The 13,146-nt window shown below is 50.1% G+C and overlaps 1 protein-coding gene across 3 annotated transcripts in view; it reads left to right on the forward strand.

The window, feature by feature from the left end:
• The window catches only part of tspan9a (tetraspanin 9a), a 782,740-nt gene that overhangs the window by 689,943 nt on the left and 79,651 nt on the right, over window positions 1-13,146 (forward strand). For all 3 annotated transcript variants that reach the window (XM_034177075.1, XM_034177076.1, XM_034177074.1), the window contains one exon: window positions 11,454-11,645. In XM_034177075.1, the coding sequence (XP_034032966.1) occupies window positions 11,454-11,645 (192 nt within the window). The remainder of the gene's footprint in view (window positions 1-11,453; window positions 11,646-13,146) is intronic.

The following is a 13,146-nucleotide window of genomic DNA, read 5'->3' on the forward strand; positions in this document are numbered from 1 at the left end:
TTACCCACAAAAAAGAAACCTGCACCCATCGGGGAGGTGGAGTTCCGAATCAACCCGGTGGCTAAGGAGTCCCGGATGTAGGTCTCCATCGATTCGCGTTCCGGACGTGAGAGGTTGTACAATCTACTGGACGGGTACTCAGTGCCCGGAATCAAATCGATGGCACAATCGTACAGCCCTCTGGCAGTGGAACGTGGGGAAGACGACACCCTTTCGGACCCGGAGGAGAGAGGGACGGCTTGAGCCCGACCACGCCCCCCGGCCTGCTCCCGACGGTGTTCATTCAACCGGTTGTCTAAGCGTATAACCAAATTGATAAGCCCATCGAAGTCTTGCGGTTCCTCCTTAGCCAGTAAATGCTCCTTCAGAACTGGAGACAGTCCGTATATGAAGGCGGCGCGGAGCGCAACATTATTCCAGCCGGACCTCGCAGCCGCGATGCGGAAGTCGACTGCATAATCAGCTGCGCTTCGGCGCCCCTGTCTCAGTGACAGCAGCACGCTCAAGGCGGTCTCGCCTCTGTTGGGATGATCAAACACCTGTTTGAATTCCCGTACAAACCCAGCGTATGACGTCAGGAGCCATGAATTCTGTTCCCAAAGCGCCGTAGCCCAGGCGCGTGCCTCACCTCGAAGCAAATTAATCACATAAGCCACCCGGCTGGCATCTGATGCGTACATAACTGGACGCTGTGCAAAAACGAGCGAACACTGCATTAAGAAGTCTGCGCACGTTTCGACACAGCCTCCGTACGGTTCTGGAGGGCTTATGTAAGCTTCAGGGGACGGTGGGGGGGTTTGTTGAACGGCCAGTGGAACGTCTATCTGTGGCCCAGAGCCAGCAGGAGGAGTCACTGCAGCAGCGCTCGAGTCGCGCGCTTCCACTCTGGCGGTGAGAGCCTTCACCCTCCGATTGAGGACTTCATTCTGCTCGGTTACCAGATTTAACTGAGCAGTGAAAGCGGTAAGGATTTGCTGCAGATCACTTACCACGCCTCCTGCTGACGCCTGCGCTCCTTGTTCTCCCATTGGCTGTTCAAGCTGTGGTTGACGCCCCTCGGGATCCATGACTAATGGCCGAGAAATCCTGTTGGGGAGGTGTCGTAACACGGACCCGCAACAGGGGGTGCAAATGAACGGACAATGGATAAGACAAAGAGTAACAATTTAATGTTGTGAAACGCACAACTGAATACAGACAAAGATAATGCCAATTGAACAAAAGGTGACGTGCGGGCAGGCTCGAAGATAGGAGACCTCTGGCGATCGGAGAGCCGGGACCCACACAGCTTCCACCACCAACGGCCTGAAGAACACTGGAGCCGCCAAGTCCTGAGTCCCCAGGTGGTCACCGTCTTCTGTTGCAGACCCTGGTACTGCTGGCAGAAGATGAAAAAACAGTTAATGGTGAGTGTGTATCCACACACCCAGTAATCCTTTTTCTACAGATCTTCAAGGAGGGAAAACCTCCACCTCCAGACACAATTTCACCCGTGCAGCTCCTGTTAGTCTCTTTCCTGGATGGAGTAAGAGGCGAAGAATGTCGCACTCCCACTATCCGCCAATCCAGCTTCAGACTCAATCCACAGGAATACGGCTGCACACAGAACAATGTTAGATACAACGATAATTCAGCAGAGAAGGTTACCTTCACTGTAGTTGATTTCTCGGCGAGGAGGTGGAGTAATGATCCGGCTTTTATAGAGATGCAGGTGATTGGTGACAGCTGGTGTAAATGAGTGACAGCTGTCACTCTCTGTCTCGGCGCCCTCTCACGCTTGAAGCCCGCACTCCAAGCAGGGCGCCGACTGGTGGTGGTGGGCCAGCAGTACCTCCTCTTCAGCGGCCCACACAACACCCTGGTTCTTAAGACCAGGCACCTAAGTGGCTCTACTCTACTCTTTTATATTTTACTCTTCCTTTTTAGATATTTAGATATACCTTAGTATACTAGCATAGATCCACCTTAGAATTGGAATATAATATATAAGATATACCTTACTGAATTTTCATATACTTTACTATGTTCACAGAAAATAACTTTGGTGATAATCTGTGCCAGAGTGAATAAATGCTGTTGATTAATGTGAATAAAGCTTGGATGAGACATGTAAAGACTAACTGATAGATGAGAGAGATATTCAAAAACCTGTCAGTAATGTTGCAAATGTCATTAATACTACCACAAAAGGTTTTGGACTTTTTCTCACATGTGGATTTGAAAAATCTTTTGTTGATGTTTGCTTATCAATGCACTTTTATTTATTAATTTATTTGCTTTTTCGTAATTTTTTTTAATAGTTTTTCAGTACCTTTTTGCCATTAAATATCGACAGATGCTGATCCGGAATTAAACCACAACTCAGTACTTTTGTCGGTAATTTTGCAGTTGTCACCAATCAAAGATAACAACGTAGATGAAACATGTAAATGTTGAAGACCTTAGCAGTGGATGCACCTGAACAATGCTAGTTTTAGTTAAACTAGCTAAGACTTTGCTTTTAATAAATTGGACATTCTGTAGAACGTTTCAGCCTTGAAGTGTCTTTAAGGCTGAAACGTTCTTTAGAACAAAGCTACGCTGAACCTTACATGGAATTCTAACAGTAAATTAAAATATTATGTTCGAGTAAAGCAGTTGCCACACAGATTCCAAAGGTCTGTTTGGACCGGTTGTCTGCCTGGGTGGTTGCCATCTAGGACCCAAGGCTGTTCTGTGATGTGATGAATGTGGCATCATGCATCACTAGCACATGCTCCCACACCTGATGTGACAGACTTCAAACAGACAGGCAACAGAATGTTGCCACATAGTCAGCCAAGAAGCAGCACGAGGAAGATCTCACTCATCAAAGTGGCTCATTATTTTCTGTTTTCTGCTTAAGACAAATTAACTCCCAAATCCTAATAAGCGCAAAAGCTTTCTTTTTTGGAGTGTGCCTGTGTACTTGCTGGGGGATGATATTTACACCCATTTCCTCCCCTCCTTCTTTTGACCAGTTGAGTTGCATTTGCATTGTTTCAGCAGCTGACAAACGTCCATGTTTTTTCCGACATTTCTTGTTCATGTGGCACTCAAGCAGCTCTGATATTCAGCGTGCCTGCTCACCCACACCGACCGCAATTTTCTACTTGACTACCGTTGCATCAGTGCTATTGAACAGTAAATCTATATGTGTTTATAGAGCTGAGTTGTTCTTCCTTACCTCCGCTTCTTATAGCAACTATACTGTGTTCAGCCAATCAAGACGGAGCAAAAGCCAGACTTAACAAATCACGTGTAGGTGGATCAGTACATGATTAGTGATCATTGATGAAGCTAATCTTACCCGCCTCCACTCTAATGAATTACAAAAAGTTGTTTGAACTTTTCCACTGACTGTCTTTGTTGGCAGTGAAGAGTTTAATGACCTTGACTTCACAGACAATGCTTTGAACTTTGCAGCATCAGTGGATGCTGTGATTGGGGGGGGTCTAGTGGTTAAGCATTAGGTCTGAGAGCAGAGAATCCTTGGTTCAAACCCCCACCAAAAACTACTGAGGGCCCTTGGGAACAACACTTCATCCTGCACTTGCTCCCAGTGTGCAGCTGACATCAACAACAAGCTGCACAAGCTGACATCAGTTTGTGAGGGTATGTGAATGGGTGAATGTGAGCCATCATTGTAAAGCATTTTGAGCTTATGATTCAGGTGGAAAAACGCTATATAACTGCAGTCCAGTCCATTGCAGACCTTGAGAGATTGAGTGAAGAGTCACAGTGTCTGGGTTTGGGATTCTCCTGGATCAAAATTAAGGTCCAGGCTTTCAGGCTTCCAGGATTCAGCCATCTGAAGTCTGTCTAACCTTTATGTCTCTGGGGCCTCAGCGTTTGAGACTGAGACTGAGCCATAAAGTTGATATTCCACATCTTTAGGGGCATGGTGGTTCTTGTTGTGTGGGCCGCTGAAGAGGAGGTACTGCTGGCCCACCACCACCAGATGGCGCCCTGCTTGGAGTGCGGGCTTCAAGCACGAGAGGGCGCCGGAGCCACTGGGAGTGACAGCTGTCACTCTTCATCAGCACCAGCTGTCACTCAGGCAACTCATCACCATCTCCATAAAGGCCGGACTGCGACTCCACCTCCTCGCCGAGAAATCAACTACCAATCAGGTAATTTTCTCTGCTGACTCAAAACATTGAGTAATAATCTGAACTTCTTTGCAGCCATTTTCCTGTGGTGTGTCCTTGTCTGTGGGATTGGCGTTTGGTGTGATCAGCGACGGCTTCGCTTCACACCCCAACCAGATAAGTGGTTAGACAGGAGCTGCACGAGTGTGTGATTGGAGGTGGAGGTGCTCCCTCCTTACTGAATACAGACTGTGGGATTACTGAGTGTGCGACCTCACACTCATCAGGACTGTCTCTGTTCTCTGCCAGCAGTACCGGGTCTGACTGCTGAAGACAGCGGCCACCTGTGGCGCAGGGCTTGGCGGCTCCGTGTTCTTCAGCTCCGTTCGCAGTGGAAGCTGTGTGGATCCGGCTCTTCTCTCGCCAGGCATCTTCTATCGCCTGCCCACACGTCACCTGGTGTATGATTGACAGTCACTATATTGTTATTGTCTGTACGTCGTTGTGTGATTCACAACATTAAATTGTTACTTTTGGCTTATCCATTGTCCGTTCATTTGTGGGTCCGTGTCACGACATTTTCACAATGGATCCTGAGGGGCGTCAACCATCGCTTGACCAGCCAATGGAAGAGCGAGGTGCACAGGCGCCAGCAGGAGGCGTGTTGGGTGAGCTGCAGCATATCTTAACCGCCTTTACCGCTCGGTTGGACTTAGTTACCAAGCAGAGCAGTGTTCTCAATCTTAGGATGGAGGCTCTCACCGCCCAGGTGGAAGCGCGTGCTCAGGGCTCTGCTGCAGCACCTCCTCCTGCTGACCGTGTGCCAGAAACAGACATTCCGCTGGTCGTTCAACGAACACCCCCACCTTCCCCTGAAGCATACATAAGCCCTCCGGAGCCGTACGGAGGCTGTGTGGAGACGTGCGCGGACTTCTTGATGCAGTGCTCGCTCGTCTTTTCACAGCGTCCCGTCATGTACACAGCAGACGCCAGCCGGGTGGCTTATGTGATCAATTTGCTTCGAGGAGAGGCACGCGACTGGGCTACGGCGCTTTGGGAGCAGAATTCACGGCTCCTAACGGTTTATACTGAGTTTGTGAGGGAGTTCCAACAGGTGTTCGACCACCCTCATAGAGGCGAGACCGCTTCAAGTGTGCTGCTGTCGATACGGCAGGGGCGTCGGAGCGCAGCGAAGTATGCAGTCGACTTCCGCATCGCGGCAGCGTGAGCCGGCTGGAATGCTGTTGCGCTCCGCGCCGCCTTTGTAAACGGACTGTCTCTGGTCCTTAAGGAGCACCTGGTGGCGAAGGACGAGCCGCAGGATTTAGATGGGCTTATCGACCTGGTTATACGGTTAGACAACCGATTAACGGAACACCGACAGGAGAGAGACGAGGGGCGTGGTCAGGCACAAGCCGTCCCTCTTCCTCCCGGGTCCGAAAGGAAGCCGACATCCCCACACTCCACTGCCAGGGCTCTCCACGTGACAACAGCTCCCCCTGCTGACGTTGCTATGGAAACGAGCAGGGCCAAAAAACGATCAGATCAGAGACAAAGGAGGCTGATCCGTGGAGAGTGTTTTCTCTGCAGCTCTAACGAGCACACACAGAGAGAATGCCCCAAACGGTCAAAACAGCAGCACTCGTCCTTAGAGACTGGGCTAAGGGTGGGTCACAACACCCACGTGGGGAAACCCCGACGATCTTTACGAATCCCAGTCACGATCCTGAGTGGGGATCTAACCCTTCATGCCCCAGCACTGGTGGACACGGGGTCGGAGGGGAATCTGCTGGATAGCAGATGGGCAAAGGAGGTTGGGCTCCCTCTAGTGGCCTTACCGTCACCATTGTCGGTGCGGGCGCTAGATGGCACCCTTCTTCCACTAATCACACACCAGACACAGCCAGTGACATTGGTGGTGTCTGGGAATCACAGGGAGGAGATTGTGTTTTATGTAACACCTTGGCCGTCTGGGGCTGTGGTTCAGTGGAGCGAAACCTGCCACCAGGAGTGTTTAGGATCCTCGGTTCCACCCGGTGTGACAGCTAAGGAGGAGGTTTTAGTCCCCCCCCAATCTGGCGGCGGTGCCAGCCGAGTACCATGACCTTGCTGACGTCTTCAGCAAGGATCTGGCACTCACGCTGCCCCCGCACCGTCCGTACGATTGTGCCATTGATTTGATACTGGGCGCTGAGTACCCGTCCAGCAGGCTGTACAACCTCTCACGTCCGGAACGCGAATCAATGGAGACCTACATCCGGGACTCGTTAGCTGCCGGGTTGATCCGGAACTCCACCTCCCCGATGGGTGCTGGTTTCTTTTTTGTGGGCAAGAAGGACGGCGGACTCCGTCCATGCATTGATTACAGAGGGCTGAACGAGATCACGGTTCGCAACCGATACCCGTTACCTCTGTTGGATTCAGTGTTCACGCCCCTGCATGGAGCCCAAATTTTCACGAAATTGGATCTTAGGAATGCTTATCACCTGGTTCGGATCCGGGAGGGAGACGAGTGGAAGACGGCATTTAACACCCCGTTAGGTCACTTTGAGTACCTTGTCATGCCGTTCGGCCTCACCAATGCGCCCGCGACGTTCCAAGCCTTGGTTAATGACGTCTTGCGGGACTTCCTGCATCAGTTTGTCTTCGTATATCTAGACGATATACTCATCTTTTCTCCGGATTCTGAGACCCATGTCAAGCATGTACGTCAGGTCCTACAGTGGTTGTTGGAGAACCGGCTGTTTGTGAAGGGCGAGAAGTGTGAGTTCCACCGCACTTCTTTGTCTTTTCTGGGGTTCATAATCTCCTCCAACTCCGTCGCCCCTGATCCGGCCAAGGTTGCGGCGGTGAGAGATTGGCCCCAACCAACGAACCGTAGGAAACTACAACAGTTCCTCGGTTTTGCAAATTTCTACCGGAGGTTCATCAAGGGCTACAGTCAGGTAGTTAGCCCCCTGACAGCCCTGACCTCCACAAAAGTCCCCTTCACCTGGTCGGATCGGTGCGAAGCCGCGTTTAGGGAGTTGAAACGCCGGTTCTCGACTGCACCGGTTCTGGTGCAGCCCGATCCCAAGCGCCAGTTTGTTGTTGAAGTGGATGCCTCTGACTCAGGGATAGGAGCCGTGCTGTCCCAGAGCGGGGAGTCCGACAAGGTTCTCCATCCATGTGCCTACTTTTCCCGCAGGTTGACCCCAGCTGAACGGAACTATGACGTTGGCAATCGGGAACTTCTTGCGGTGAAGGAGGCTCTTGAGGAGTGGAGACACCTGTTGGAGGGAGCATCGGTACCATTTACAGTTTTCACGGACCATCGGAACCTGGAGTACATCCGGACCGCGAAGCGTCTGAACCCCAGGCAAGCCCGCTGGTCGCTGTTCTTCGGGCGTTTTGACTTCCGGATCACCTACCGCCCCGGGACAAAGAACCAACGGTCTGACGCCCTGTCCCGGGTGCATGAAGAGGAGGTCAAGACCGAGCCGTCAGACCCCACTGACACCATCATCCCAGAGTCCACTGTCGTGGCCACCCTTACCTGGGACGTGGAGAAGACCGTCCGGGAGGCCCTGACACGGAGCCCGGACCCGGGTACAGGTCCAAAGGACAAGCTGTACGTCCCACCAGAGGCCAGGGCTGCGGTCCTTGACTTCTGTCATGGTTCCAAGCTCTCCTGTCATCCAGGGGTGCGAAGGACCGTGGCAGTGGTCCGGCAGCGCTTCTGGTGGGCGTCTATGGAAGCCGACGTCCGGGAATATGTCCAGGCCTGCACCAGCTGTGCCAGGGGCAAAGCTGACCACCACAAGGCCCAAGGCCTCCTCCAGCCTCTGCCCGTGCCTCGTTGCCCCTGGTCTCATATTGGCCTGGACTTTGTCACGGGCCTCCCACCGTCCCAGGGCAACACCACCATCTTAACGATAGTGGACTGGTTCTCCAAGGCGGCCCACTTCGTGGCCCTCCCGAAGCTCCCGACGGCCCAGGAGACTGCAGACCTCCTGGTCCACCACGTCGTGCGTCTGCATGGGATTCCATCAGACATTGTCTCGGATCGTGGTCCTCAGTTCTCCTCCCAGGTCTGGAGGAGTTTCTGCAGGGAACTGGGGGCCACCGTCAGTCTCTCGTCTGGGTACCAACCCCAGACGAATGTGCAGCCCGGACGAGGGCTAAGGCCCATGCAGACCGCCGGCGTTCCCCGGCCCCTGCATACCAGCCCGGGCAGGAGGTTTGGCTATCCACAAAGGACATCCCCCTGCAGGTGGAATCCCAGAAGCTCAAGGACAGGTACATAGGACCTTTTGCCATAACCGAAGTCCTCAGTCCGGCCGCAGTGAAGCTGGTAGCTTCAGCTTCACTGCGGATTCATCCAGTGTTCCATACCTCAAGGATCAAACCCTACCACACGTCGACTCTCTGCACCCCCGGACCGGCGCCGCCTCCTGCCCGGATCATAGATGGAGAGCCTGCCTGGACCGTACGCAGGCTCCTGGATGTCCGTCGAAAGGGCCGGGGGTTCCAGTATCTGGTGGACTGGGAGGGGTATGGACCCGAAGAACGCTCCTGGGTGAAGAGGAGCTTCATCCTAGACCCGGCCCTCCTGGCCGACTTCTACCGGCGGCACCCGGACAAGCCTGTTTGGGCGCCAGGAGGCGCCCGTTGAGGGGGGGGTCCTGTTGTGTGGGCCGCTGAAGAGGAGGTACTGCTGGCCCACCACCACCAGATGGCACCCTGCTTGGAGTGCAGGCTTCAAGCACGAGAGGGCGCCGGAGCCACTGGGAGTGACAGCTGTCACTCTTCATCAGCACCAGCTGTCACTCAGCCAACTCATCACCATCTCCATAAAGGCCGAACTGCGACTCCACCTCCTCGCCGAGAAGTCAACTACCAATCAGGTAATTTTCTCTGCCGACTCAAAACATTGAGTAATAATCTGAACTTCTTTGCAGCCGTTTTCCTGTGGTGTGTCCTTGTCTGTGGGATTGGCGTTTGGTGTGATCAGCGACGGCTTCGCTTCACACCCCCAACCAGATAAGTGGTTAGACAGGAGCTGCACGAGTGTGTGATTGGAGGTGGAGGTGCTCCCTCCTTACTGAATACAGACTGTGGGATTACTGAGTGTGCAACCTCACACTCATCAGGACTGTCTCTGTTCTCTGCCAGCAGTACCGGGTCTGACTGCTGAAGACAGCAGCCACCTGGGGCGCAGGGCTTGGCGGCTCCGTGTTCTTCAGCTCCGTTGGCAGTGGAAGCTGTGTGGATCCGGCTCTTCTCTCGCCAGGCGTCTTCTATCGTCGAGCCTGCCCACACGTCACCTGGTGTATGATTGACAGTCACTATATTGTTATTGTCTGTACGTTGTTGTGTGATTCACAACATTAAATTGTTACTTCGTGGCTTATCCATTGTCCGTTCATTTACGCCCCCTGTTGTGGGTCCGTGTCACGACACTTTCACAACAGTTCCTGTCTTACTGCATGTATGTTCTGAATTATTTTCTAGCTTATTTTAATATGTTTTAAGCCAAAAGATTGTGTATAATTGTGGGCTTGGTCCGCTGGATGTGGCTACTCACTGTTTTGGAGGCTGGCTGTCTGTTTGGAGAATTTTATGATTAATGCCTTGAACATTATGGCTTGTTGCATGGTGAAATGTCCAAACACATCATCTAAGATTTGTCTACTGTAATATTCATGCAGATTGAAACCTGCATTTTATTTAATATTTTATGCAAATGGTGTTAGCACTTTTAGCAGCTGTCGGTAACTTCATCAGTTAGGTCTACGTAATGCACAATTACTGAGGAAATAAGTGGCTCATAACTTTTAGTGTCCATAACAAAGTCAATCATTAGGAGAACCACCACACAGTCAACAAATATATGATTTAATAAACACCCAAACCGAGGATAGTCAAGAGTGTGTTCAAGTGTTCAAGACTCTATCATCGCACACCGAGCCACCCACGCTCCACCCCTTTATAAATGAATGAGTTCATTGAGAATCAGCACGGAGGGATCGTCAACATGGCAACGCCCAGACATGGGCGCCGTATCAGCTGTTCCAGGTCTCTATAGAAATCTGACGCACACTTTATCCAGTATATACACAGCCTGTGGACATGGTCTATATGTTTGTGAGATAGCTGTTAAATTGGTACTTATCGCTGCACTTATAATTTGTGTCAGCTTAGTGTTGGCCTGTGACAATGATGATGATCCTGATCCAGAGAATTGAGCTTTTAGTCAGACTGATTCAGCAGTTTCAGTACAAGCTCCACCATTTCTCAGTTAATCTCTGTCACAGTCTTAAAATTATCACTGTGTGTTGTGTTTTTAATGTTTTTGCTCTGAATTCTGTTTTTTTAATCAATAATCCCACCCTGGTCATAACTTTGTGTGTGTGCATTGCATACGTCTGTGTGACTGAATGTGTTTGTCACTCTGTTTGCATGCACAGCAGTTTTTTTTTTGTAGTTTTTTAGTTTTTTGTTTTTTTCGAACGTCTTCATACTGTGCTGACAGCCATTAAAGTTTTTGTAGCAGCAGCAATGAGATGAGAAAAGGAGATTAGAGTGGCTTGAACACGGGGAAGATAGTGTGGCGCTGCAGAAATTTACCAGTGTCTTCCCGTATTTTATCTTCTGTGGGAATTTGTATTCATGACAAGATTGCTTTAGGTTTTTCATTCTGTTAGGTGCAGGCAAAAATGTCACCACATGCCTCGGAGGTCATATTTCACTGAGTGCTGGGCTGATGTTGTGTGTGGCTGTTTTCTCTGATCAATGGACCAACACATCAGTGGGTGGGACGCTCTGCTCCTCCTTAAACACGTCCAAAAAGGGTTTTCTTGCATTAATGGCCTTTCATTCCAGCCCACACACACACACACATCAGGGGGCCCTTAAATGAACCCAGCAGGACGGGGGGGGGGGGCAGTAGAGTGGATTAGGGAGTTGCTCCCTCTAGGTGAAGTTCATCTCTACTGCAGGTGGTTTGGAAGTGTGGAAGTTTTCATTTTGAGGATGGCAGTAATTACATCTCTGTTTGTTCTGGATTTAATGTAATTAGCTGAAACTCTCAAGTCATCACGGTCCATGTCCAATTTCAGCTCTAATCTCTAGCTGAGCTGTTTTTTGTCTCCACATAGTTGTAATTGGAGGAAACCCTTTTGCATGTTTGTCGTTTGGTGATGGATGTTTGCTTGGGCGATTCAGCAGGCTGTTGCGCTGGATGTTTTTAAGTGTTTAAATCTGTTGGGGCCAAAGTTGCTTTGTGAGGTGACTCTGCTCTTCATGTTGTTATTAATTTCTATGTTCTCTTGGTGACTCTCTTTAATCTTTTTGTTTTTGCAGTTATGCGGCTGTGGGCTACTTGGCGTGGGCATCTGGCTCTCTGTGTCTCAGGGCAGCTTCGCCACATTTTCGCCCTCATTCCCCTCGCTCTCTGCCGCCAATATGGTCATCGCTATCGGCACCATTGTCATGGTAACAGGCTTCCTCGGTTGCCTGGGAGCCATCAAGGAGAACAAGTGCCTGCTTCTGAGCGTGAGTTGCATCTGCGTACCTGTGCAGTAATTATAACACAATCTACAGAGAAGACTGTCTACATGTTAGTGTGCACGCTGCATGTTCTTTGTCACTCTTCATCTCTTTCATTATTTCTCACCTTCCACTTTTTCACTTGTTCAGATATTGACAGAAATGTCGTGTGGAGCCTCTCAAGCATATGTTTATACACCTACACACGCTGGTCACAGGCCAAAGGGAACAGCTGTATTTTTCCAAACAGAAAGTCAGTGGAGGTAAATTGCTGACAAACTCAGCAGGGAGGAGATCGACTGAATTGTGTTGAACATCTGATGCCCTTTTTAAAAAATAACACAAACACAAATGTCTGTTCTGTTGTTTTGGTGACAGACTAGTGAAATTATTATTAAAGCTGTGCGGCCTTTGGTTTTGTTTTGTCAATCATAAAAAAGAATTTTCTTTGGCACCACTATTTTGTTCCTTGGCATTTAGACAAGGGATTAATAATGTTATGTTGCCAGTATGATCAAAATTCATGATCTGGAAACAATTTAGAATTTTGCCCTCTGATGGGTTGAAATTCAAGCGTCAGACACCATGACCTACATTTGGTAGTGACATCACAGATCACCTCATGGCTTCCCCTGATCTGTGCACAGATGCTGGGAAGGAAATTTAAACCGATCTCACAAACAACATAGACATGGAGGAGAGGATAACTAAACATGGTAGAACTGCTAAAGCGACTGAAAGCATGAGGAAAAGATGCAAGGCTGAAGTTCAACTCAGTCACAAGGAACACTGACAGCATGCGTTTCACAGAAAAATTATTTGCTGGGATGCTGGCATTAAGGGCCCCTTCACACATAATGCGAATAAAGTACAACTAAGGGCGACTCACGGTGAAACAGCTCGTATGATCGAACCACAAAACATCGCGCCAATGGGCAGGCATGCATGATGCCGGTGCAACAGTTTATGCACACAGGAACACACTGCTGGCAGCTGCACGATGTGTAACCACATCGTGCAGCTGCTGTGAAGAAAAAATGAGAAATTTAAAAAATACATGCTGCAACAGTTTTGTGCACACAGCAGCACAGCAGCTTTTCACAGCAGTTTTTCACAGCAGCTTCATAGTGTGTAACCACATTGTGCAGCCGCTGAAAATAAAAAAAAAAAATTACATGCCACCCACGGGACTCAAACCCGTGGCTTCCAAAAGCTCTGATTGCCAGTCAGAAACTTTTCCACTGAGGGAGGTGATGGTCTAGTGGTTAAGGTGTTGGGCTTGAGTCCAGAAGATCATGGGTTCAAATCCCCACCTGACTGGAAAATCACTAAGGGCCCTTGGGCAAGGCCTTTAATCCCCTATTGCTCCCTGTGTGTAGTGGAGCGCTTTGTATGGCAGCAACCTGACATCGGGGTGAATGTAAAGCGCTTACATAATTGTAAAGCACTTTGAGCATCTGTATAAGTGCAGTCCATTTACCACTGAGCTACGATCGCTGTCCTGTGA

The sequence above is a fragment of the Thalassophryne amazonica genome, chromosome 8, assembly GCF_902500255.1.
Source record: "Thalassophryne amazonica chromosome 8, fThaAma1.1, whole genome shotgun sequence".
Taxonomy (NCBI): domain Eukaryota; kingdom Metazoa; phylum Chordata; class Actinopteri; order Batrachoidiformes; family Batrachoididae; genus Thalassophryne; species Thalassophryne amazonica.